This window comes from Ochotona princeps, chromosome 9 (assembly GCF_030435755.1).
Source record: "Ochotona princeps isolate mOchPri1 chromosome 9, mOchPri1.hap1, whole genome shotgun sequence".
Taxonomy (NCBI): Eukaryota; Metazoa; Chordata; class Mammalia; order Lagomorpha; family Ochotonidae; genus Ochotona; species Ochotona princeps.
Window position 1 is genome coordinate 76,430,325 of NC_080840.1, and position 27,493 is coordinate 76,457,817.

The following is a 27,493-nucleotide window of genomic DNA, read 5'->3' on the forward strand; positions in this document are numbered from 1 at the left end:
ACGGAAGATCTTCCTCTCTGTCTCTCCTCCTCTCTCTATATATATCTGACTTTGTAATAAAAATAATAAAATAAATCTTTTTTAAAAAAAGAAAGAAAACATCTTAAATAAGCACATAATGGTGATGATTGCAGTTAGAACACTGTCTATAATTATGGTTATTTAATAAAGTACAATATTCAGCTCTAAATAATGTCTATTAGTCTGTTCGTACTGGATAAATGGCATGATATTTATAAATCAAAGTGCGACATGCAGAATCTAATTGCTATTCTATGGACTCAAATAACAATAAATAAAAAGCCATACAAATTTGTGTGTCTGTATAAACACTGGGCTTTCAAAGTGATTACAGCAGCATGCTGAGAGCATGAAGAGGTGACTTACAGGGGAAAAGAAAGGGAAGTATGGCTATCTTTTTAGAATTGTACTTACCAATATATGAAATCTGTTCTGCTCATATGAACAGGAATTAAAATTTAAAATTAAAAAATGAAAGTTTGGAACTTCATAATCTGCATTTCACTCCTTGAAGCTACTCTGCACAAGCCTAAAAAAGAAAATAATTAGAGAATTTTCTTATTTTCAGAGCACAGGACAAAGCCTCCAACAGAGCCCCCTTTCCTGTAGCACCCATTAGTGCCCCGTAGAGGTTGCAATGCCTAAACATTCCTACAGGAAAATTTTAAAGTTGACATGAGCTTAAGAAAAGGAAATGAGAAAGAGGTTGCTTGCCCATACAACATATTTTGACTTGCTAAAACAATCTGCAAAACCTTGGAATTTTAGATCAAATTCTTTTTTTTATGTTCTTTCATTTTTTTTTCAAACATTCTTATTTGTCTTGAAACTCTTGTCAGAGTCTAAACATTGCCAGCTGTGCCTGGACCAGGAAGGGTCAGTATACTTCAAATCATCTGTGATTTACTGCCTTTTTTAATCCAAAGTTTATCCCCTAGAATCGCCCTCCAAGTTCATAAATCATTTTTATTCGAAGTTCATGACCCTAAATATGGTGATAAGCAGGATCATTTTCTGAATTAGTTTTTCAGGAATTAGAATGAACTTGCCCAAGCTACTGGCCTTTTCTTGCCATGATTGTTTCTTCTCATACCCAAAGGTGCCTTACCATAGAGAAAAGTTTTCTCAGTGACAAGGTAACTTACATAACTTAAACTTTAACTCCCACGTATGCAAAAAGTTAGGAGACTCCTGCATACAAAGTAGCTTGTGCCTGCTTCCATTCTATGAATATGTAGTATTGTGGGAGTTCATGTGGCTCTATTCCCCTAAGCCTAAGCTTTCAGAAGGCGGGTACTATGTTTTTCGCTTCGTTGTTTACAATGTCTATCAGAGTTCATCGGATGAGTTAAAGTATAAGTAACTTGGCTCTTAATGAAGTCTTGTTCAGTTTGAGATTGAGGCTAGCAAGCTCTGAAATTCTAGTTCTCAAATTCCATTTTAGGGCCCTGGGCAGTAGCCTATTGGCTAAAGTTCTCACCTTGAATGCACCAGGATTCTATGTGGACACTGGTCCATGCCCTGGCTGCTCCACTTCCCTTCCAGCTCCCTGCCTGTGGCCTGGGAAAGCAGTCGAGGACAGCCCAAAGCCTTGACACCCTGCACCTGCGTGGGAGACCTGGAGGAGGCTCCTGGCTCCTGACTTCAGATCAGCTCAGCTCTGGCCATGCAACTATTTGGGGAGTGAACCATCGGATGGAAGATCTTTTCTCTCTGTCTCTCCTTCTGTCTGGAAATCTGACTTTCCAATAAAAATAAATAAATCTTGTTTAAGAAAATCTATTTAAGCTTTTGTGTGAAAACAAGTATAATAGTATACTTCTGCATACTCACATCAAATACTAAATTTCAGGGTGTCTCTCTCTCTCTCTCCCTCCTCTTTCGAGAGACACCCCACCTCCCGGCTCTTCGGAGGTGCTTTCCCCTTCCTCTCCCTTCCCAGCTCACCTGGTCCCTTCACAAATAAACTCTTCTGTTTGCAACAGAAAAAAAAATACTAAATTTCAAAATTGGATATGGTAGGGGCTGGTGTGGTGGCAGTGCAGGCTAATTCTCCACTTGCAGTGCCAGCATCCCATATGGATGCTGGGTCCAGTGGCAGCAGCTCCACCTTCAATTCAGCTCCCTGCTATTGGCCTGGGAAAGCAGCGGAGGACAGCCCAAGGCCTTGGGCAGCTGCATCCATGTGGGAGACAGAAGAAGGTCCTGGCTCCCGGCTTTAAATAGGCCCAATTCTGGCTACTGAGGCCAGTTGGGAAGTGAACCAGCTGGTGGAAGATCTCTGTGTCTCTTCTCTATGTAAGTTTGACCTGCAAGTAAAACAAATAATTTTTTTTAAAAAATGCATTATGCACCTTAAATGAAAGTAACTTATAAGCTGAATTACTATGGAAGTGAGGAGTCTATTTAGAAGTTTGTCAGAATATGTTTATCATAATTCCTGGCCAGCCCTGAAATGTTCAGACTCCGAAAAAGATACTCATAAAAGGTTTCACAAATCCGCTACTGGATAAAGACACAATATTAGAAACATACAATTGTTGATTCTCACACTTCATTGCACAAGACTGAAAACAGAAATCAAGGGAAACCCATTTTAATTCACTTTTAAGTTGATCACAACATGATATTCTCGATCTTTCGTTTTGCAACCCTGTGATCAGGCACTGGCCTTTGATTTCAGTAGTTCTCAAACACTCAAAAGATTCAAAGATAAACACTTCAGAAGTATGTGGGTATAGAGCGAGCAATCTAGCAGTTTAGTCCTAAAAAATAGACGATAAAAACATGTAGTGATGCAGCTATTTCCTACAGTGAAGATGGTTTCCTGTAGGAAAAACTCTCTACCAGGGATTTCTTGGCGTAGAACAGGAGAGACATGAAGGTCATTGAAAGGGGCTGTAACTAGGTCACTATCTCACCTTGAAATGCACTTGAGCCAGATTTCTGCTTTGTCTTTGCTTTGCTCCTAAATTCAAAAGCAATAAACTGTAGTATCTCTCAAATAAGGTCCTTTTCTAGCATACTAGGATTTTATAATTTGACTCTGTAAACCCCAGTTATAACTCTACCTCAAGCCGGACAAAACAACGACGATCCTGCTTTATCTTGCTGGCAAAGCTAACTTCTACAAATCACTTAACAACATAGTTTTATAATAGTATTTAAATAGCAGAAAATGGACTTATTATTTCAACCAACCAATTCATTATATCTATGATCGGTTAATTTATACATGTCAAGATTTCCCCTGATTTTGATCCAAAACTAAAAGTCTTAGAGATTACAGGCAAACGTTTATGTGGTTTTTCCTTCATCAGTTTTTCCCTTCTGTTTGGGAGTCCAACCCTCTCCAGGTATAATATTCAGGAACAGGATTCCTCCCGGACCAGAAGAATGTAAAGGGAAACAGCCCTGTTTGCAGCGACCAATCTCAGAAAATGATCTCCCACCACCTGCTGCTCCTAACACTCGGAAACTCCTGTTCCCGCTAGCTTTCCGGGGAAGAGAGGAACGGGGAGGGGAAAACGGCTGGGGAGAGCAAGAGGCGGGGAGTGAGGAATGGGAGGCAGGAGGAGGCGTGGCCCGGTTTGAGGCCGTTGGGATAAATACTGAGAACTGGGTGCGGGGTGCGGAGAACTCCGGAGGCGCGCGCGGCCGAGCAGCACCGCGGACAGCGCCGGACAGCGCCCGCGCCCAGGTCTTCCTGCAGCCCCGCTCGCTCACCACTCCCGGACGCACGCACACCCATCCGCACCCGCAGACGCACAGCCCGCTGGACGATGGCAGAATCCCACCTGCAGTCACCCCTGATCACAGCCTCGCAGTTTTTCGAGATCTGGCTTCATTTCGACGCCGATGGTGATTTTTTTTTTTTAATAACTATTTCCAGATCCTTGTCCGTTCGTCTTCCCACTCTTTCCCTTCCCGTCTTCCTCATTTCTATTCTTTAATTCTGTGCTCCCTCTTCGCCCCCCCCCCCCCGCCAATTGCCTCGGGAAAGTTTACACAGCTTCTCTATACTCCCCAGATTTAAAGTTTGCCTTTCCAGGAATGGTAAATGACAGGCGATAGAAAGCAGGGACTAAGGAACCCCTCCCTCCCCCAAAGTTTCTATGGCTGCGCTCAGTAGCCCGATCATCATCCTATGTCTTCAATGCATCTGAAGTTTGACACCAGCCGGGTAATCAATGTCAAGGCTCTCAGGTGGCCAGAAAAACAGCTGTCGTGGAAAGTGAATGGGAAAGAAAGTCAGCTGAGATATCCGACACCTGCGTACCTCTTTGTCTTTGCAGGAAGTGGTTACCTGGAAGGAAAAGAGCTTCAGAACCTGATCCAGGAGCTCCAGCAGGCGCGGAAGAAGGCTGGATTGGTACGTTCAAGTTTGTGAAGGAAGGAAGACCTTGGACCCTAAAACATAACCCTCCTGTGTTTTCATAGGGGGCCAGCGAGGGTCTAACGCTTTCCAGGAAATGTAGACATTTATTGACTAAAAAGAGATTAAGAGCAGAGGAGAGCAGAGGAGAGAGAAAGCAGGGAGGCGGTGGGGTATAGATTTCCTAAAGGGAAAAACGTTTAGAGTTTTAAAAACGGATACTCTATCATTGATTGTACAGCTTTTACAGCTGCTTAAAGCAAAGTGTGGGTGCGCGAAATCCTTCCCAGTAACCGTCTCAACCATGAGTTAGGTTAGGTAATTTTTAACTTCTCTTCTACCGAGTGAGAAGTAAAGGGGTAGAAATGCATTTCTGCCCCTCGGTGGCCAGGAAACAGATCTGCAGATTATGAATCCTGTTCTATTGCCAATAATGATGGTTGTGTTGTTGATTTTGTTGGCGAGGTGAGAAAACGTCTGGCCTCGACCCCTCCTCAGTTAAGCATTTTTCATATTTAATCAAGACAAAGTCTTCATTTCTGTAAGAACGGGAGAAACCCAAAATTCAGAGAATTAGAAAAAAAAGTTTTTATGTAATATGACAGCAAAATAGAAGATGCTCTGATGGGAAATAATGCTGTTCTGAAAATAAACTGTTTTGAAACCTTATGCTATTAATTAATTAAACAAATGAAAATCCTGAGTAATTATAAATGGCTCAGGAGGGGGTGGCATAGACTAGCCAGCTTAGAAAAATGTTTTCAGCATAAAAATAAGATATATTCATTTTTCAAATACAGATGGGATAGGTAAGTAGAAGAAAATAGGCCAAGGGTTTTATTTATCCATTAGGATTTCCTATAAGATTGTCTTTCCAAAGGCTGTGTTGGATTTGACCTAATTTAAATGTTTATAGTCTTTAGCCTTTTTGATTAGAGTAAGAATAATAATTTTTCATTATGATTTATGTATATATTATCTGCACATATTGTATACCAAATCACCACCTCTAGTACTGAGTAACATGCATAAATAAATATATATTGTATTGATAGTATACTTTTTGTTGTATCTAAATTGAGAATTGTTGCTGTATGACATAGAAAAAAGAATTCCAGAGGGCTCGAAATGTATCCTAATGTATTATAGAACTATTAGTTGATAGAATTATAAGCCAAATTGGTTTTAAATCAGATTGTGCTCAAGGAATTGTTTTAGTCTGATTTAATATAATATTGAACTAAAAGTTTAATAGATTGTGATCTAATAAGACCATCTTATGTGTTCTCCTCCCTTGTATACAAATGTATCTAACACTACCATTTTACCTCTATATATCTTTGACTAATTAAACAAAACTAATTCTCTTCATTTAAAAATATATTTAAAAATATGTGGCTGGAAAAGTCTTAGTTTGCATTAAATTTAGAGTTAGGCATGGAAGGAGCTTCCAGCAGCTAAATCATACTTTGTCTTTTCCAGAAATAATTTTAATATTGAGAGTTACTTTCATTTTAGCATGTCTCATGAGTTCCATTCATCTTTTCTGATTTTTTGATTTCCCTTACTTTAATATTCGTACCTTTTTTGTAAATATTATGCTCATGTTAGGGTTTTAAGGAGTTTAGAGCTTTTCCAAAACTGCCTAGCTGTATGGACAGCTTTAATTATTAGACTATAACCTAATAATACTAAATTTGAGTACAAACATAGGACTATGTCAAGTTTCCTGAAACTTCAGTTTATGAATACCTTTCTGGATTATTTATGTGTACTTTGAATACTTAAAATCCAAATCAAGACCTGGATTGAGAGGCTCGTTTCACTATACCATTAAACACATTATAATAAGCTTAGTTTTGCATATTTTTTATATTTCCCTGCACACAAAGACTGACCCAATTCTTTGCATTTCTAACCATAGGATAACAGATTTCAATGCACAATGGAAAAATTGTTTGGCTGTCATATTAAATTTTGAAATTTCACAAAGAGAATATAACATCAATGAAATAAATAGCCCAATAAGTGTTCAAAATTACCCTTTACATTATTCACAGTATTTAGTCTTTAAATTTTCCTTCACTTTTAGATAATTAGTTGATGATATTGGTGATGGTGATGGTTATATGCTTTGCACTTTTATAAAAAATTGAATTGGGCATAATTGCCACCCAGAAATTTCATAAGCTAAATGTAAAGGCTGCTAATAAACTAGTTGTATTACATAGTTTTGATATTTAAGAATGATTTCTTCTTTGCTTTTTTGCTGACTTTAAGATGTGTTATAAAAATGAAGACTATCACTTCCACTATTGCCATGAAAGAGACACTTTTCTTACAATTATTGCTGTAACAAAATGAGAGCATAAAAAGTTCAATTTATCCACATGGAGCCTTTCTAAATTTAAATTATTCAATTACAAGCTAATACACTAATTCTACTAAGAATGTTTACATTGATTTTGAAGAGATTTCCTAAACACTATTGGTAATGACAGTTAGCCTCAATATAGCCCACAAATTACATCAACCTATCTACCAATCATGTTTAGCCTCAATATAGCCCTAAATTATGTTCATCTATATCTCCCCAAAGCTAACATGTTGTTGGTAACCACCATAGTGTTAATTATGATGAAAACTGAAACCTCAATTTGCTTTCCCAAGGACAGAGAAAAGGACATTAGCAAGGGCTGACCTATTTTAAATAGGCTCAGTTCATGCAACAGGGCTAATTTAAATGGGCTATGTTGGAGACCCAAGGGTAAACACTGAGCTTCCTGAATACTAGCTCTGTGTTCAGATCACTGCTTTATAGCTCATAGCTTTCTTATCTGTCAATTTGTGAACAGATTACATAATTAATACAACAGATTTTTTTAAGTCAAATACAAAAAAGAAAAAGAACATTTACTTTGTCACCCATAGCATTTTATTGTATTAAAATACCTGGAGGAAAGAACACCATCTTGGAGAAAATGGAAACAAAGCCAACTGCTCCCAGAGTTACCCTCAGAGATGCAGATCTTAAGCATCTAAGCAGTGGCTTAAAATAAGACCATCAACATTGTCTCTGGTGACAGCTCAGATTTGTCAAGTCACTGTTTTACTTGAGAGTTGTTTTTCCCATAGTTAACTTTTTAACTTACTTTAATCAATCAATGCCTCTTTCATACTGAAAACATTTCCTTGCTTACCTTATGATAAGAATTACCTTATGATATTCACATTTTTTGTTTGTCCAGAGCAAAATCACATATTACTATCCTCCATGACAAAGAAAACAAAGAAAAAAATAATGCAATAGTATAAAATTAACCTCACTGAACCAAGCATTGCTTAAAGTCTATTAGCAATTATTACTATATTTAAATTCACTATAGGTTATTAATTGAATAATTATGCATACATTGTCAAAGAATTTCAAAGCTAATAATAGAAGATGAATCATAGTGTTTTATTAAAAGTTATGATCATTACTTTTATTTGAAACTAATAGGCATCATGTACCACTTACGTGTTTTCTTTTCATGAGACTAGTTCGTCAGCACGCAGAATTCCTGATGGTTCCCTTTTTTGTTGTCCTGTAAAATAATTTATGTTAACAGCATCACAAGCATAACTGAATGTGTTTACAAGGTTCTTTCCTGTTTTTATGTAATTTTAGGAATTATCACCTGAAATGAAAACTTTTGTGGATCAGTATGGTCAGAGAGATGATGGGAAAATAGGAATTGTGGAGGTAAGGCACCTACATATGTCTCTGATTTAATAAATGAGCTTACTTCTAAAGTTGTGTCAGAAATGCATACGTTGCCTAAGTAATACTACTCTCTAATTATATATTAAGAAATAATGTTTTGAGGTAAAGAGAGAGCTGTGAGTTTACCTTAAACAGAATTTAAATTTAACACATTATGAAAGTGAAATGGAGAAGCGAAATGGCTTGCCTGTGGCCATGCAGCTGCTTGCTGACACAGGAGCAGTTAGATAAACCAATCCCCAACTTCAGGATGAACGCCCATCACTTTACCTTAGCAGGCATCAAGTATTTGGTTCATTGCTGTATCTTATATTTTAGTAATATAGACCTTTCTGTTAAAACGTAATATGAAATGTTTGTAGTTCCTATGACAATGACATGGTAAAAACAATCAAAAAACAACTACATCCTGGTTTCTGAATTCTATTTTAATTTGATAGATAGCCTTAGAACTTAACTACAGTGGATGAATATTTTATAATCTGTCCATAGGTAGATTTTTCTTTTGAGTCTCCAAAAGTAAAAACTGCAGGTGTCTAATCTTTGACAATGACTTTTTCTATGGAAAATGATTGCTTTTTGTCTGTGAATTAAGAAAGCATTTCAAGTTTGTGGAAGAACTGTTGCTTCCCTTAGCTCCACTTTTCCAAAATGTGTTGGTATCTTGAATTCTTTATCTCTGCAACTTGCTAAAGAAATTGTGTGGAGGACTTTTTTCTGGATAATCTAATAAGGCCACATTTTAAAATATTGTCCTGGTATAGCATTCTCAGTGCATCGGATCATGAAGTATTCTGTTCTCAACACTTACTCATAATTTATCTATGATCCACAGGACTAACCTGGTTTTCAAGTAATTGATCTTACTAGGACACTTGTTAGACCGGTGTTAAATACACTTATTTTTAAACACCTCCTACAAATAGAATTGAGAGGCCATACTATTATTATCTTTGCAATTAAAATTTTTCCCAGGAGTATTCACTTCCCATGTGAACGTCATTACTATATGAATAGATAAATTAATAGGAATGAGATTTAGTTAGAGGACAGCTAATCAGGATATGAAATCTTCAAGAATTTTTCAAAAGCTTTCAAATGAACATAAATGAAATAAAGTAAACCTAATTCTTCAAAACTACTTTGGAAATCTGACATCAGTGAAATTATAGATTGGCTCTTTGGGGTTGACGCAGTTTGTAATTCTAGTAGAAAAAGACTGTCGTCTTACGTTTAATATATTTTACCTTGAAAGACACCAATGGGCCTAGCAGCTTATTCTGTTTGATTTCTTCAGAACGGTCTATGCAGTTAAAAGTATGTATCTGCTGGCAAGAAATATGATTGTTTTTAAAAGAACAAAATGTGTGTACATTGTAAAGTTTAATATGTATGCTTTATTCATTTTTGACCCTTTAAATCTAATTTTAATGAGAGATTAGAGTGTCACAAAGAAGCAGGATTGTCTCAGAGCTTTGAAACAAAAAAATTCCCCCAAGTTTAAGATAAAAAACTGCTGTAGAAAAGAAAAGAAATTCTGTGTTAGGAAAGGGGAGAAAAATTAAAAGTACAGGCGAAAGAAGAAGATAAGGAAATAAAGGCTGAAGGGAAAATCTGAAGAAATTTTACAGTAACAGTATTAAGAAAAATAAATTACATTTGTGGGTCATTATGCAATTTATGAAATATTAGGAAACATGCCTCATGCACTTTCAAGCAAACACCTCTAATGAGGTTGTCTTTCACGTGTACCCTCTCACGTTCAATAGCCAGGTTTTGTCATTGTATTTATCTCTGGCTTTGAAAACGTTAGGAAAAAGAATCATTTTAAACTATTATCTGCTTCCTTGTAAGCTTCTTACTAGTGGTGACTGAATCCTCAGTAGCTGTCACAGCTTCAAGTATTTAGTAGCCATATGAGCAAAAGCAAACATTTTTAACCTACTCTAAACCATAGGGTAAGGGATTCGTATCTGCTAGAAACAGAAGAAATATTTAAAGACCCCTCTTGTGGGTTGAATTCCCTGGGAAGCAGCTAAGTAAAAGAGTAGCAAGAGAAGGTTGACTCAAACTAGGAAGAGCTCATGGGCTTGCAACCTGTAGAAGCAAAGTTAGGGGAACAGGACTGGGCAGAGGCAGGTGCTGAGATGTGCAACATTCTCAGTGGAGATCTCACCTGACCCTACAGTGTGCTCTCAAGGGGTGACCCTTCAGAGAAACACCCAATTAGGAGTGAGAGATTGGTCTTTTTATCTCCCTGTGGATCAGTTTCAGAATTCAGTCCTCTTGGAAATGCAGCCGCCATCAGGCCAATCAATTCCTCAAAGGTGGTTGGCACATAGCAAAGTACGCCACAGCTGGAAGTAATACATTTTCAAATTTTCTCCAAAGAATTTACAGCCTCATGTTGACTCTAAATACAATCAAATGCTTTCCTTGCTTAATACAATGAAATACTCACTGAAATTTGTGTATGTGCCAGGCAAAGAAATAGACAATAAAACGTAGGATTTTATCCTTTGGGTAGATAGATTGGTAACGGAGATAAACAAGTAGAAATAGTTTTGCTTTCCTACTTTCAGTGGCGAACAACATAAAAGAAAGGGAATCCCTTAAGGGTTCATCTGCGGTCTCAGCTATCTGCCTTCCAATCATACCCTTAATATTCTTCACTTCCTGCTGCAACCCGTAAAAGCCTTGGGGAGCTCATAAAAGAGAGAACAAGAAAGTACCCACAGTCTTCACACAGGCAATATTGAGCATTTCTTTGGACATCAAGGAGTTACCAAATTTGAGAATAAAGCAGGCCTGCTTAATATTCTCCATAAAAGACCTTTGACATGTTGTAAACATGTTGGATACTATAGCTGGAGAATCAGTGATCGCTTCTTGGCCTTTTGGCTAAGATCAAGTGAGAATCAGTGAGCCACTCTCTGAAGTTTCCATACTGATTAGTATGTAAAATAGGTAGAACAATAGACTATACAGGACTACCAATTATGCAATGCATCTTGAAAAAAGATCTTCAACCACGTAATCATCATCAAAAGTTAAGAAAATAATAAAAAAAGGAAAAAGATATTATGTTCGTCATTACCATATCCTCTCTAGGAAAATTCATTAGTCTTAGTGGCTAATTTGTATTATAGTTTATATTATTATTTTGCACATTTAAGGCATTTCTATCATTTGTCAATTCGATTGCACCAAGTTCAATGAGATCAAAACAGAATAAATACATTGTGTATAGATAGATATTTTGGTAAAGTAAGATCAATAAAGCATAGACAAAGAAACATAAATTTATGCCAAATATAATGTTTAAAAAAAAGTATTCCTTTTTATTCAAAGCAATATATACAATCATCATAAAAATTCAAGAAATGCAGAAAATTATAATGCTAATAAAATATATTCACTATATGTCTTAGCAAGGCAGTTTTTCCACTGAAGTAAAGCTATTCACCAATCCACAAGCATTTCTTTCGTGCATGTGAATTTTATGTGCTGGTCACCACGCTAGACATTCACAATCAGTAAATAAGAAATGTTTAGGGTCTCCTTGAAATCAATAGTAGAGAAGTTTCAACCAAACATAAGAAGTTGTACCTGTCAAAGGTATGTATCAATAAATAAAGGAAGAGTTGATATTAGCTTTGTCTGTTTTCTATTGAATACCTTATATTAATGTATAGTGATGCTATAACATGGTCAGTATTTCAGTAACTCAGCATTTTCTAACATACTTCCTTGCTGGGCAGATCCATCAGTCAATCTGTGCTGGGAAATTCCTGCCTCTGACATGTTTTCGCCCTCTGGAGACCTTTATTTTCTTTTTATTTAATTCCCCTTTTTGTTCTTTTCCCCTTCCCGTATCATTATTTCTTTCACCTCTACTTCTTTCAGAATTTTTGAATAAACACTCTCCAGTACCTCTTCAAGAAAGTATTAGTAAAGGCAAGTTGGGGCTCTAGAAGAGACTGAGGGCATAGTATCAGGCCATTGCTGGCCTTCCTTCCAGTTTTCCTCTCCTCTTCAGGAGGGAGTACAGACCTTCTCTCTAGGCCGAGTTACTGGGATCTGGCTCCTTGAATGATCAAGACCAGATTAGCTGGTTTGCACAATCATCTCATTGCAGAGGAGGAAAACGGACTTCATACGAATATGGTGATCTACTTTTCAGTGATTAGAAACATAGCCTCCAGACTATCTTATTGGCAGCTATATAAATCCCCAACAAATGCATATTTGCAGGCTAAGATGAAGGCAGAAATCAGCTAATTGTATGACTGTCTTCAGTAAATATGTTGTGAATTTTCTAATAAGCATCAAATCATAGTGTTTTTCAATTTTTGCCAATCACAAAGTCAAGTCATTCAGTCTCTGATCCCCTGGTGTTCTCAACTGAATCATTTCAACTCAAAATTAATTCGAACAACGGTATTTCTAGTGGATAGAATTTTATGATTCAAGAAAATCAAACGGCACTGAAGTGTGTCATGATTTTAATAAAACGCCTAGAACACATGCCCACATGTACACAGAGAGAAAGAGAAAGAGAGAGAGAGAAAAGTGAAATAAATGTTTATGCACCAAGATCCAATGAGATTTTAAAAATTACTGGTAAACACTATGCTCCTCCTTTTGTCTTTCAGGCCTATTATCATGTGACCACACTATTGACCTTTGAAAAATTTTTTAAAGTGTTTTGACTGGGTCATACCAAGCAAACATTTGTGCTTTTTACAGTCACTCATGTATGTGGTGTTTATCAACCGAATGGTTTGAATTTAAGGTATTATTTCAAGCATATAAAAATAAGTTAAAGCATATTGTACAGGTTTACAAAAGAGGATTTTGCTTCTGTTTAAGGTAGAGTGGTGTTTCATATTACAGATTTTTAATGGACTTAAAAGAATAATTTTTTAATGATATGCTGATTTTTCATAGAACATTGTAGATCTTTTAAAACTCATACAGACTTGAAGATTGAGCTAGATTATAGGTTTTTAGTATCAAATCGAAGGAGTGAGGTCTATACATTTATGCTTCAGGAAATTCATCAGCTCCCGGATGAAATGGAATATGGGTCTGACTATTCTTTGATAGTGAAGATGCAGTCATTAAAACAAAGATTTTTTTTTTTTTTTTTGATCCAGTATGGTTAAGAAGCACTGGTTTCTGTTTTGCCTCTTTATTGTAGTGAAGAGGCTACTGAGGTCTAGACATGGCTGAGGGTGTAGCTTCCAAGACAGAAATAGAATTCATGTCTGCAGTGGGACCATCAATCCGGCTCCCTCCTTCTCTGCACACAATAGATAGATTGTATTAGTCTGAAAATGGGATCTGGAACACTTTTGTTCCTTCAAAAAAAATCCCAGTATTGAAGTTACGAGATGAGATCTAAAGAGAAATATTACAGAGTCATGCCATGAAGTTAAAAACTCTCCCAGGCCTGGGTCCCAGCAGCGGCTGTCCTTTTAGCAGAAAGTAACATCTGGAGAACTAACTTTTCTATGAATGTTCAACTTCCCACTGGTCACTGTGAATAGCCTTTTCCACCTCTTTTCATTACTTCCCAGTCCTCTTCAGTTTATTTTCCTTTACGTCTCATAATAGGCTTTCTCTTCGGATTAGGAAATGCATTTTTTTCCTTTCCTTCTCTTCCTCTATGCTCGTGTTTCTCAATTTCTTTCATTTCATAAGAAATTCTGGCTCCGGGCCCACCACGGTAGTCTAGTGGCTAAAGTCCTTCCTAGCACACACCAGGATCCCATATAGGCGCCAGTTCATGTCCCGGCTACTCTACTTCCCATACAGCTCTCTGCTTATGGCCTGGGAAAGCAGTAGAAAGCCTTGGAACCCTGCATGGGAGACCATGAAGAAGCTGCTGGCTCCTGGCTTCAGATCAGCTCAACTCTGACCGTGGTGACCACCTGGGGGAATGAACCAGCAGATGGAAGATCTTTCTGTCTCTCCTTCTCTGTAAATCTGACTGTCCAAAAATAAATAACTCTTTGGGGGAAAAAAGAATGAACGAAATGACAGGCTCCACATTCCATACACCCTGAAATCTGTGGCACAGGGCATGTGAAGAAAGGTTCTGGTCACCAGGACAGTCTGTATGCTCAGCAGGACAGAAAGGATCCTGATAGTCTCTGAGTGTATGCCTGCAGCAGCCACCACATTGACCCAAGGACCAAGCCCTGCAGAGCACACGATCATTGGAAAACATGATGGCACTTTGTGGGAACCAAGTGCCAGCCAGGCAGCGCTGACTCTAATGTTCATCTCCTACTAGCTCCTAGGGAAAATGCTGAAACAAAATTAAACACCAGATGACAGCAGGGTCTTGTTTTCAAGCTGCTTGCAACCAACCTTCTCTTAATCTCTTCCAGTTGGCTCACGTGTTACCCACGGAAGAGAATTTCCTGCTGCTATTCCGGTGCCAGCAGCTGAAGTCCTGTGAGGAATTCATGAAGGTATCAGAGAGTTGTCACTTTCAGAAATCTGAGAAAATAAGCGAATTGAACGTTTTTTTTCAACATCTTTGCTTTTCCTTATCCAAAATTATTTGCAGACATGGAGAAAATATGATACTGATCACAGTGGCTTCATAGAAACTGAGGAGCTGAAGGTAAGCAAACAAAAACTTGTGCTTTTTTTTTTCTCCTTTCAAATACAATTATGAACCGCTGAGCACTTCATGGTTGAAAGAAAACCTCCCACTGAAGAAACTAACGTGGAGCACATTGTCACCCACTCTTCCACATCCTTAATGAAGTACGAATCAACAGAGATTTTACGTGCTTGTTGAAATTCTGTTCAGTGATGCAAAATATTAGCCTTTTATTGATTTGCAGTAAGTACAATATAAGACAGATGTGGAAATGGATAAATCTATGTGCAAGTTTGATAAGCTATTCCCTTCATTGAAATTTTATTTTGAAAAATAAACACATGCATGAATAGGTTTCCTTTTGCAAAAAAAGACAAGGAAAAAATTACTGCTTCCTTCCCATGTGCCAGCTACTTTGCTGATAATCTTATATAATCTCTGCATGAATTCAATAACGTTAGTATTACCCTGATGATGAAAATGGGTGAGAGATCCTATAGTAATTTGCTGAAAGCCACACAATCCAGACACTGACAGAAACACCAACCAAACCCTCATGTACAAACACTTGAAAAACTGGCGGAGACTGTATCAGTTCCTGTCGTAAGAGGTAAAGAGGAATGATTGTTGGAGGAGGAAAATGGAAATGCAGAGATCTGAAACCAGGTCTTAACCTAGTAGCACAGCTCCACAGTGTTCTGGTGTGCTCCCTCTTTAAAACTGGGGTGATAAGAACTTTCTCTCACTTACTGTGAGATTCAAGAACTATGTTATACATGGAAGATTTTGTGAAGTTTGAAGACATAGTAATTTGTATTATTCATGAAGTTAATTTGCTAATCTTTCAGAAACATGGAAGAACCTATCACCTAATTTCCTCTAATTTATCCCGGCGTCTCAAATCAAGCATTTAGCTTTCTATAACTTCAGAACATGAAGTGGTAAGCAGGGAAGCAAGTTGTTTTTTGTTGAGCAGCTAATGATGCACCTACTGTGTGGCCGGGACAATCATTGGTGCTTAAGATGTGTATTCACATTTAAGCGTCACAGAAACCTGGTAAGGCAAGTTATTATCAATCTGAATCTAGAAAAAGGGAAATTAAAGTTCAGATAAATTAGAACCTATATTTAGACCTCATATATCTGATAACAGTAAATAATGCTTTTTTTCTTATAATGCTGCATACTTTCCAAAGTGTTATTGAAAATTACCTCTTCTTCACTGTATGAGGAAGCATGAATATTAAACAGTTTCCTAATCATAGTTCAACATGCTTTTAGTATCTCTAGACATTTCAAATTCACCTGCAGCCTTGTGATACAATGTTCGTAAACATTTTTTTGCAAGTGTTATTTCTCATTTATTTATCTTATTCATTTAAAATGTGGCTAAACAAATAGAGATCTCTCTCCTACTGGTTCAGATGCCACGTACTGACAATAGCCACAGCTGTGCCAGATTGAAGTCATGCGTCAAAACTTGTATGTGGGTCTCCCACAAGTGTGGCAGGGACCTATGTATTTGAGCCTTCACCTGCTGCCTCCCAAGGGCCACCTTAGTGGCAATCTGGAGTCAGGAATACTGCCAGTACACCAGCCCAGTAGTCTGACTTTGTGGGTATCCCAGCCAGCACCTTAAACAGTAGGCCAAGCCTGCCCCGTAACATTTTTAATGTGAAGTCACTGAAAACAATGACTTTCATAACCCTACAGCTCAGCAACCAGAGTCCACAAGGTGACAGTGTTTTATTGTATTAGACACATCAAAAAAATCTTTTTAAAATCCTTTCAAGTTCAGAATGAAAACCTTAGCTCATTTCTAACACTGACCTCAAAATACGTTAAGTCTCCTCCTTTGTTCCAAATTTTGTTCTCAGAGAGAAATTCTAAATAAAAGTTCTCCTCCCTAGAGAATTCTGAAGATAAGTTGGCATTCTTTTTTAATGGATCTTTCAAGAAAGCTAATTTTAAGATCCATAATAGAGTAAAGCACCGCTTGCTCTCAGACACGACTTTGAGTCTCAGCGTCCCCAGGTTTCTCAAAGGCTATTTTTGTGACCACCATTTTAGTCTCTGATGAGACTTTTTAACCCAATTAATCTCTGACAAAAGTCTCAGAAGGCTCAAAAATAAAATTCACCCCCAACAGATAACTTTGAAACTTCCATGCTTCACTTTGGATTTGAAGTGGAATGTTTCAAGTGAAAATATATTCATCAAACCAAGGAAAAGTCTTCTCCTTTGAAAAGAGAAGCCAAATCACGTCAGCAGAACAGGCACATTTCGGAAGATAAACCACTGCCACGCCAAAGAATCCTAATCCTTTAGTAAGAAACAGAGGAGTCGGGATGAACAAACGAAAGACCATTCTATGCTTAAGTACTTTTGCTGTCATTTGTAAGCCAAACTGTGGGGAAGCTTTTGTCTGATTTATGTCTCTTTAAAAAAAATGAAATCCAGGCCTTGGCTCCCATTGTTAAGTTTAAAATCTTTTTTTTTTAATTCCCACATGAGTCTCCATCTTAATGTGATTAATATATCAAGGATTAGATGACTCCATCTGTGGCCACCCCGTTCAGTGTGGAAGGTCAGCTGAAGTAGTTGAATCAAGGTGGCATGGACTATGTCGTTTAAAAGTCAATTGACTAGCCCCTTAGAGAAATGAGATTCATACTAACCATAAACTAGTATAAACATATACCCTGTGAGAGCAGAAAATGCATTTGAAATTAGAGCTGTCTCTCTTTCTGGTTTATTGATGACTTGGTTTGTTGATCCACGATTCATTGATGTGACGGAGATAATAAAGACCCTCTATGTGTCTCTCAGACTGGTCATACAAAAGGGCTTGTGAAGATATTAAGCAGAAGGGCATTCATTGAGCTGGAGAGATTTCAGTGTTTGTATTCAGATTTTTATACGCTGTGCAGTCTGTAAAGTTCTTTCACTGACACCAGAGAAATGTATCATAGCCAGTATATGAAGGATCAAATGTTGGGCAATGCAAATATTGTACCTGTCACTGGCAGTCTCGTTGCTATCCTAAAGAAAGCCAGATTTAGTCCTGTGCCTAGAGCCCTCTCCTCACCCCACTCTACCTTCGCAGAGACTCTTTCTCATATTCCTGGAATGCCCTGTTTCAAGTCAGACTGAAGTGGAAGCAGACTGTATGTTATCGATAACACTTATCTGAGTATTCTTGATCTCAACAGAACTTTCTAAAGGACCTGCTGGAGAAAGCAAACAAGACTGTTGATGACACAAAATTAGATGAGTATACAGACCTAATGGTAAGACTGATTGTGAAAACCCAGTACCCAGGAGCTCATGAATTATTACTGTGCTCTTGCTACTCCTAAAGCTACACAGGCTGAAATAAATCAACCCCGATGTGGCCATCACATGCACACGGATATTATTTCATTTGTAAAGATGCTTATATCTTGTAATGCTGAATGTTACAGTATAGGCATTAATTTCCAGATTCCATATATGGACATTGACTTTCTTGTAGAGCTATGCGAATTTTAACTATCAAATAGTACTTACTTTTCCTATAAAACCAGTACAAATATATCACTAAACTATATAATTTATAATTTGTGTGAAATATGTGTATATATGTATATATACACAAAACTCAAATTATGAACATACTTCAAATGTATTTTAAATGAAGATACTGTGAATTTTTTTTAAAGATTTATTTATTTTTATTGGAAAGTCAGATTTCCAGAGAGAAGCAGAAACTGAGAGAAAGATCTTCCTTCTGCTGGTTCACTCCCCAAGTGGCCACAACGGCCGGAGATGAGCTGATTTGAAGCTAGGAGCCAGCAGCTTCTTCCAGGTCTTCCACGTGGGCATAGGGACTCAAGGCTTTGGGCCATCCTTGACTGCTCTCCCAAGACACAAGCAGGGAGCTGGATGGGAAGTGGAGCAACTGGTATACAAACTGGTGGCCAAATGGGATTGCAGCACATGCAAGGTTAGATCCTGGCCACTAGGCTACCACGCCAGGCCAGATCCTGTGAATTGTCCCAGCATGGATTTAAATGAGTAACCCAGAAAACATGGTTGTGTATTAAAAGAGCTGCTGTTTTGTTAGATTGATTCATGACAATTTTTCACTTTGCTAAGAAACAGTGTTATGAAGGACTAAGGTTTACTTTCAGCCTCTCAACCTACTTGCCTCTAGTGGGGAATAGCCACTGGGAATTTATGTATGCATTTGCTCACAAAACTGTGGCATTTGTTATAAAGACAGACTAATCTTCATTTTCAAAACAAACAAAAATATCTTCATGGTCTCCCTTAACTTTTCATTATTTGTCCATTTATAACATTAGCAAACAAAAGGGGAGATTTTCTGGCTGTTTGCCACAATGGGCAGATATGAGCTCTGAATGACCTTTGGGAAATGAATAATAACCTACATTTATCAATTTTCTATTTTGTTCCTACCTTAAGGGACAAGCTATTTAAAGTCAAATTTCCTTTCCAGGTAGAAATTTTATGCAACCTTTCAAAACCCACTCAGATGGGACTTTCCCCCTGTTGGGTTGGCCTAGGATATCTGATTAAATGTCATAAACCAGATCAAATTCAGGAAGCAAATTAACTAAGAACTAATTAAAATTTAAATATATATGTGAGAAGACATTCCCTATAGGCACTACGCTGTGTGATCTAGTTGTCCAACTAGCTTGGTAGACAGTGTAACAGTGTCAGAGTTTGTGATCCACAGATTATAAAAATGTCAAGTCAGGGTAGAACCCTGAAAAAAAATCTACCTTCTACAAAGAATTCTGAGAACATCTTTGGAAAACAGGACACTCTTCCTTTTCTCCTTAAAAAGATGTCACTAAAAAAAATGTCACATATCCATTAGCCTATATGCATCAAATTCTTTATTTCAGAAACAAAGCAATGCCTTTTTATATAGTTAGTATCCCATATATATCCATAGATATGTATATTATATTTATACATTTCTGTAACATGGCAACAGTTGTCACTTTAAAAAGTGGAAATATTTCCATAGTGTTGATATGAGGGTGTTTATGTTTGTGGGGGCTTAGTATATGATATATGTGTAACTGTCATGGAGAGTTACCAAATATGTCATACCCAATGGAAAACGAAAATTATGCTAGAATTCTATTTCCTATGGATCTATTCATATTATCCTTATATTTCTGTTATTTATATTTTTAAGCTCCAAATATATGAAGCTACTTAAATATTTTTTCTCAGAACATTGTTTGAGGAGGCTCTTGTGCCACAACCTGGACACACAAACACATACATTGTCAAGGAAAAGAAATTATGGTAGCCTTGAAGTCTAAGACCAGTGCTACTCTATTCCATCTTTTCTTTGTTCTTGGGCAATTTACTCAAATTAAAAAATTAAAATTTGAATTGAAAGTTTAAAAAACACTTGTTTAAAAAATTTCACTATGTACATGTGTTGCGTAAGTTATCTTGAATGTTCATACCACTCAGTCAGTGAACCATGACAATAATGTCATTCTGTCTTCCAGCTGAAACTATTTGATTCAAATAATGATGGGAAGCTGGAATTAACCGAGATGGCAAGGTAAGTTTAGGGACTACATATATGTTCTCATAAACTTTTCCCCTTGCAAAAATACAATGTACTGTTATGTTTTTTCTCTCAAAAGGTTACTACCAGTGCAAGAGAATTTCCTTCTTAAATTTCAGGTATTTAACTTGTTTCTATAGCAAATAAGACTATCATTGAAAAGATGGAATGTAAGATATTTCTCCAGGGAAATATACTGGAGTATATTAAGAACATTATAACCTTTATTCTCTGTCTCCTAGGGAGTCAAAATGTGTGGGAAAGAGTTCAATAAAGCTTTTGAGTTATATGATCAGGTAAAAATTCATTTTCTCCTTTTGATTATGGCATAACAGTGCATGATCTTCCCTCTCAACAAAACTTTTAATGTAAAATACAGTGTGGTTGACTAGACAATATTGTTCAGCAGATCTTTAGAACTTACTCATTTTCATAACTGAACCTATTTGTTTTTTGATTAGTAGCTTTCCCTTCACTGGCAAGGGCAACGGCCCTTCTAGGGTATGAGTTTGTAGGAGTTTCCATTTACATGAAGCTGTGGAATATTTGTCCTCTGTTGGGCTTAATTCACTTAATAAGTCTTAAAGATTCATCTATTTTGTCATCTTTTGCAAGATTTCCATTTTAAGGGTGTAAAATATCTGTGTGTATGAATGTATTCCTTTATCCGTTCATCCAGAGGTAGGCATTCAATTTGTTTACACACCTTGTTTTATGAGTAACACTACACTGAATGTTGCAGTGTTCATATCTCTTTGAGATCCTGAGGATCTATCTCCTTAGGATAGATGCTCAGGCCTGCAATTGCTCAATCGCATGGTATTCCTACTTTCAACCTGTTTAAGCATCATCACAACCATTTTTCAGTGGTCATGCTATTGGGAACTCCACATAACTGTGTGCACTCCAGGCAGTGACTTAATGGCTGAATCATATGCTTATCATATGCTTAAAAGGGTTCCAATTTATGCAATCCTCTGCTAATATTTCTCTTGCTTATTTGCTTCATAATAAGCATCTTTAAAGATGTGAAGTGATATTTCATTGTGATTTTCTTTTCAAAGATCTACTTATTTTTATTCCCAAGTCAGATATACAGAGAAGAAGATCTTCCATCCGTTGATTCACTCCCCAAGTGGCCGCAACATTCAGAGCTGAGCTGATCCAAAGCAGGGAGCCAAGAGTCTTCCAGGTCTCCCACGTGGATGCAGAGTCCCAAGGCTTTGGGCTGTCCCCAACTGCTTTCCCAGGCCACACGCAGGGAGCTGGATAGGAAGCGGGGCTGCTGGGATTAGAACCAGCACCCATATGGAATCCTGGCATGTGCAAGGCAAGGAATTCAGTTGCCAGGTTACCACGCAGGACCCTGTGAATTACTTTAAAAAAAAAAAAAAACTATTTGGGAGGCAGATAGAAATAGAAAAACATTTTCCATTTGCTGCTTTATGCTCCAAATTCCCACAGCAGCTGGTACTGAGCCAGGCAGAAACCAGGAATCTGGATTTCATTCTGGGTGTCACAGGTGGTAGGGCCCTAAGAACTTGAGCCATGCAAAGTACTTATTATCAAGAAGATGAACTAGAAGTATCGAGCTTGGGACTTGCACCCAGGAACTCCCAATATGGAGTGCAATATCCCAGTCACCATATAAACTGCTGTAGTAATCGTTTGCCCTTCATTGTGATTGCAATTTGCTTTATTTCATAAATACGTTTGAAAGTTAATAAAAATGCAATATACTTTTGTGGGATCGAATGCTATATTTTAACATACATACAGAGCATAAACTAAGCAGGTCAGGGAAGTAGCCTTTCTGTGCCCTTATCTTCCCTCTGTGTTAAGCAATTCTCTGACAGTCAGTGATGCTGACCATTTTTATTTACCTGTTAGCAATTTGTACTTCTTCCAAGGAGAAATGTCTAACCTAGCCATTAGCCCATGTTTTTTGGCTAGATTATTAGATATTTTGTTAAAAACTTTTGAGCTCTGTGAGTTTCTTATATACTTTGGAAGTGAACTCCCTTAGTGATAAACAGCTTGCAAGTATTTCCTCTCTTTCTGTAGGCTGCTTTTTCACTTGGCTGTTCCTTTGCTGCGCAAAACCATTTTAGCTTATCTGTTTTTGCTTCTCTTGCCTGTGCTTGTAATTTCAGATCCATAAAATGATTGATAGGACCAGTGTCACAATGCTTTGCTCCAATGCTTTTAAAGTTTCATGTCTTGCATTTAGCTCTTCACTGTATTTTGAGATATTTGTGTATGGCACAAGGATCTGTTTCATTGTTCTGCATGTGATGCCTCTTCTCCCATTTGCTCAAGAGATTAGCCTTGTCAACTCCCAGTGGACCTGCACACTGACTTTAGGCCTGTCTGTGCTGTTGCATTGATCTGTGTATCTGCTTTTATGCTACAATCAGGCAGTGCACAGCTTCCACCTTTATTCTTTCTCAGGACTGTTAGAATGTTGTAGAATGAGTCTGAGTATCAGTTTTCTGTATCTGTAAAAAGATGTCATTGGAATACAGCAGGAAAAAAAATATTGAATTGAGAGATTTCTTCCAGCAATATGGACATTTTGGTCTGTAACAATATTAACCTTCTGGTCTATAAGCACAGGATGTCTTTTTATGTGTGTGTATCTCCTTCAACTTTCAATAATGTTGTATAGTTTTCAGTATCCAAGTCTTTCACTTCCTTAATAAGTCTACTTTTAAGTGTATGACCAACTTTTTGCTACTTCTACTCAAACTATCTGATTAGTTTGGTGTCTGGAGGGGGATGGAAATAGCAGAGGGGGTGCTGACACATGATCGCATGGTAAGCCAGAAAGGAGACAAGCTAAGGCGAATTCAGCAGAGATAACTAGGCCTCTAGTGAGAACAACCATTTGAAGGCAAATCTGACATGATCAAAACATCTCGCACAGACCAGACCCACCTCCTCACAGTCCATTACTAGATTAAGTCTCCACCTGTCTTCCACCAACATTTAACATTAAGACTTCAGAGTTTAAACAGTTGCATGAGTTTGGAGAACCAACTTCTATTCAATCCATAAATTGAAGTATTCTTTGATGTTCATACTATTGATAACAGAATTTTAGTAATCCTTCTCGTAATTCTGTTGTTAGTGCATAGAGACAACTGGCTTTTTAAGGTAGATATTTTGTCTTGCAACTCTACTGTGTTTGTTTACTAATACAAGAGGTTTTGCAGAGTGCTCAGGGTTTTTCTTTTTTATAAAAATCATGTTGTCCATAAATCAACAATTGTATCTTTTTGAGTTTCATTTGGGTGCCTGAAAGTTTGTTCTTATACATAATTCAATGTTTAAGGATTTAGAAAAAGCTCACTAAAGGAAAATAAAAACCTGACACTTGAGGCTCATATTAAAAGAAACATGTGCTGTTAAATCATATGGCTAATTTATTTTCCCCCAGGAAATAGAGGATGTGCCCTATGGGACACAAAACCTGATCAGATTCCACACTGTGATTTCTTGGCTGGGAGGCGTTGACAAGAAACACCTCTGATCCTCTATTTCTTCATGTGTGGAAACTTGAGCTCTAGAGCAACTGCCACTCACAGGCCTCAGCATCCTCACCTAACACATGAACATGTTTTTGACTATTTTCTCACTTTCCTACCTATTATGACTTCCTTTCTACTTCTCCTGTTTCAGAAGGAGACAATACTGTTAACATAAGGCAACGATTTAAGTATAAAATTTTACAGAAATGTTTGGTATTTTATTAGTATGACATGAATGAGAAACAACTCACTTATTTTTGTAACTTGGGAGCAGCTAAAAAGTGTGATGGCCTGAAACTAAGGTTTATGTGCAGTGGGGAATTTTCTGAGTATTTCAATAAAATGCAGTTCATTTCATCACCCACCACCACTGTAAGATGGTTGTGTGCTCTTCCCTCATCCCCCAGGATGGCAATGGCTACATAGATGAAAATGAACTGGACGCTTTGCTAAAGGACCTGTGTGAGAAGAATAAACAGGTAATTTAGTTACTTCTTAAGCAGATCTTAGAATCTAACTTGAAGCAGCCACACATATATTTTGGAAATCTATTTAAAACCATTTGTGCAGCACCCCAAGTACATTTCATATTTTGACTTCATTTGGTTCGGGCCCACATCACTGGAACTATGATAAACAGTCTTTAAGAAAACCTGTGATTATTCAAATTTATATAAGAATTTAATCCAGCTCTTTTGTTAACTTATATTAGAGGGAGAGACAGAGACTTAAATACACACACACACACACACACACACACACACACACAAATAGGACTCCCATCTTGCTGGTTCATTCCTCAAGTCACAATAGCCTGGCCTAGACCAAAGCCAGGTACTAGAAACTCAATATGGGTTGTCCAAGTGCATGGAAAGCACCAATTACCCGAGCCATCACCTTCTGCTTCCCAGGCTTGCATTAGCAGGAAACTGGATTAAAGATCCAGAGCCTACTAGAGAACCCAGGAACTCTGAAATGGGACATGGACATCTAAACGAGGCTAGGCGCCCACCTCTTCAGCTTATTTAATGGGCTGATGTAACAAGCAGGTTTGATTTCACATGTATCACTTGATAGTGGTTAATGAACTCCCACATTTAACTGGATTACAATCTCATCTGTATTTTACACAGGAACTGGATATTAATAATATTCCAACATACAAGAAGAACATAATGGCTTTGTCGGATGGAGGGAAGCTCTACCGAACAGATCTTGCCCTTATTCTTTCTGCTGGGGACAACTAGAATGGGTGGCTACTTGCTAGTGATACATTGAATCCTTAAAAAATAACTGTGCACTATAATGGAGTAGGCTGTATTTTCTTTTGTATCTGTAAATTTAAGTGCATATAGATAAAGATCCAGGGTGTGTGGCACATTCTTTTCAGCTTGTTTCTATACTGTTTGTAATGTACAGTTTTTGTAACTATATGATGAGGGAGTCTATGCTTCGGCCAGTCCGTATGCCTAATTAAAATACAAAGTAACCTAATATATTCCTGCTTTCACAAATACAGTTGGACACTGATGTCCCTATGAATCCCACGAGAATTAATATCAAATTGTAGTCTCTAATGTATAAAAGCACACTTGCTATTGAGTAAGTTATCCCTGGCAACGTAAACATTCTTAGCTTAAACAATTACATGCATTTTGAAATATAATCTATTTCCCACAATTGTATTTAAAGTTAAATTTTCAACTATTAGAAAGAATATGCTTTCACATCTAAAATACTCACCAAAATATCAAAAAAATGTTAATTGTGGCTTTATGAGATTAACAGTCACACTAGAGAAGTTTTGATTTATAATCAACAACCCATCTACCATTTGAATCCACATGAAACTTTTGGTTCAAATCGAATTGGTGACAGGACAGGATAGCATCCAACCTGTCTGACTCAATGTCTCTGTTTCCACAAGCCTACTGTCAGAGAGTATGACCTTAACTCATTTTCTAAACTGTTTTCACATGTTGCAGATTATACTTACTCTAGTAAACTGCTGTTTATGTAATATTCTGTGTAATCTCTGATTAAATTTAATATACTGACTATATTGGTGTGTAGTTTGCATACTTCCTGGATTTTGTTTCTATGTTGTAGAGTGTGTGTTTCCAGCAAGGGTATCTGCTGCCTCTGAAAATATTTTTTTCTAGCTATAACAATTCTATTTTTTACTATATAACTGAAATTTTAATGTAAAATTCATGACATCCTGATTATTGAATGTTATACCATCAATATTTTTCTGCATTATGTGGATTCTATATTTCATATTGAGATCAGCACTCAAAATGCTTCTATTTCTATCTGCAACTAGTTTCAAAGGAGTTTAAAAAAATATTTGAAGAGAAATACTAATGGAATCATTTGTCTTATCTCACAAAGAAAGATTCTAAGACATTCTTTGACCCATGTCCAAGTCAGTTTCACCTGTTTGTAGTTACCATATTCTATAACTAGAAATAGTTAACATGTAATAGTTTATGATTTGCATTCTCTGATTATGGAGTGAAGAGCTATGAGAAATGTGTCTATGAAATTTATAAAGTTATCACCAAAGTTAATGATGGTTCTGGGTCAGCTTGAATGTCCCCATTCTACAATTTCAGCACTTATTTTTAGTTCATAAATTAAAAGAAAAAAATATGAGCTCTTTCCCTCAGCAGTGAACAGAAAAGAAATCTGCCAAAAAAACCAAAATTTATCGGATAATGTGAATGATAGATTGGGCTTTGCGTCTAGTACATAAATGGAAGCACTGACATTAGACTGAATTTACCTTCTAAGAGTAAATAAAGAAGAAAATAACCTTGAGTTCTTGTATTTGTTTCCTCTCCAAAATGTTAGTTAATATGTAATCCATGATCAATACAGGTAAAATGTAGGATGCTCAGATTATTATAGCATAAGAAAATCTAAATAAATATCAACTTGTCTAAATGAATTTCTTGTATTAGATGATTCATTGAATAAAGGGGTAACTCTGGCATTAACATTTACAAAGAAATTTCAGAAAGTTCAAAAATTTGGAGATTTTTGCGCAACAGACATTATCAAAATTTTCTTCAAGCAAGGTTTCCAGAGGAGTGGTAAGCACTTTCCTACTTTTCATCTGCAGAAAAAATAGCTGTTCAACACAAAATACACACAAACCTGTACCAGGTTTGGCATTCTTACAATAAGAGCACGGAAAAAGAAAAGCAGCACCCAAAAGTATGATTGGAGTCTTTCTGAAGAGACTTTCCAGTGTTCACGGTAATAGGGTCCCAAGCTCAGCATGCTGGCTATTAAGTCCTAAGCACTACCCAACAAAGAAAGCCCTCTACCTCAGCAGAATCCATCAAACTTCGGTATTCATGGCAGGTCTGCTTCCTGGACCAGGGAACAGCGTGAAGATTGTTAACAATGAATGTGCAAGAGGCAATGCAAGATGACTGGCACAGTGCCTACCCCAGGCAACAAACCAACCTCATCCCAAGCTTATTACCATTCTTAATGTAAGAGACATGCATTTGGGAACAGAAGAGTATCCTCCAAATCCTGTTAATGGAAATGTTTCTTAGCCCCAATT

The 27,493-nt window shown here is 37.2% G+C and overlaps 1 protein-coding gene across 1 annotated transcript; it reads left to right on the forward strand.

The window, feature by feature from the left end:
• The first annotated feature begins 3,752 nt into the window (after positions 1–3,752).
• CALB1 (calbindin 1) lies at positions 3,753–25,500 on the forward strand. Its single transcript, XM_004597221.2, has 11 exons — positions 3,753–3,882; positions 4,317–4,393; positions 8,067–8,141; positions 14,561–14,644; positions 14,743–14,799; positions 17,994–18,071; positions 20,322–20,377; positions 20,463–20,502; positions 20,626–20,679; positions 24,321–24,392; positions 25,047–25,500. The coding sequence occupies exons 1-11, from the start codon at positions 3,804–3,806 to the stop codon at positions 25,158–25,160; spliced, it is 786 nt and encodes a 261-aa protein (XP_004597278.1). The 5' UTR covers positions 3,753–3,803; the 3' UTR covers positions 25,161–25,500.
• Positions 25,501–27,493: the final 1,993 nt, after the last annotated feature.

Excerpts from the sequence above, each read along its gene's own strand:
- CALB1 (XM_004597221.2), top strand. The coding sequence starts at position 3,804 with ATGGCAGAATCCCACCTGCAGTCACCCCTGATCACAGCCTCGCAGTTT. Across the intron at positions 4,394-8,066 it reads CGCGGAAGAAGGCTGGATTG|GAATTATCACCTGAAATGAA; the intron begins GTACGTTCAAGT and ends ATGTAATTTTAG. Across the intron at positions 20,503-20,625 it reads ATTTCCTTCTTAAATTTCAG|GGAGTCAAAATGTGTGGGAA; the intron begins GTATTTAACTTG and ends TCTGTCTCCTAG.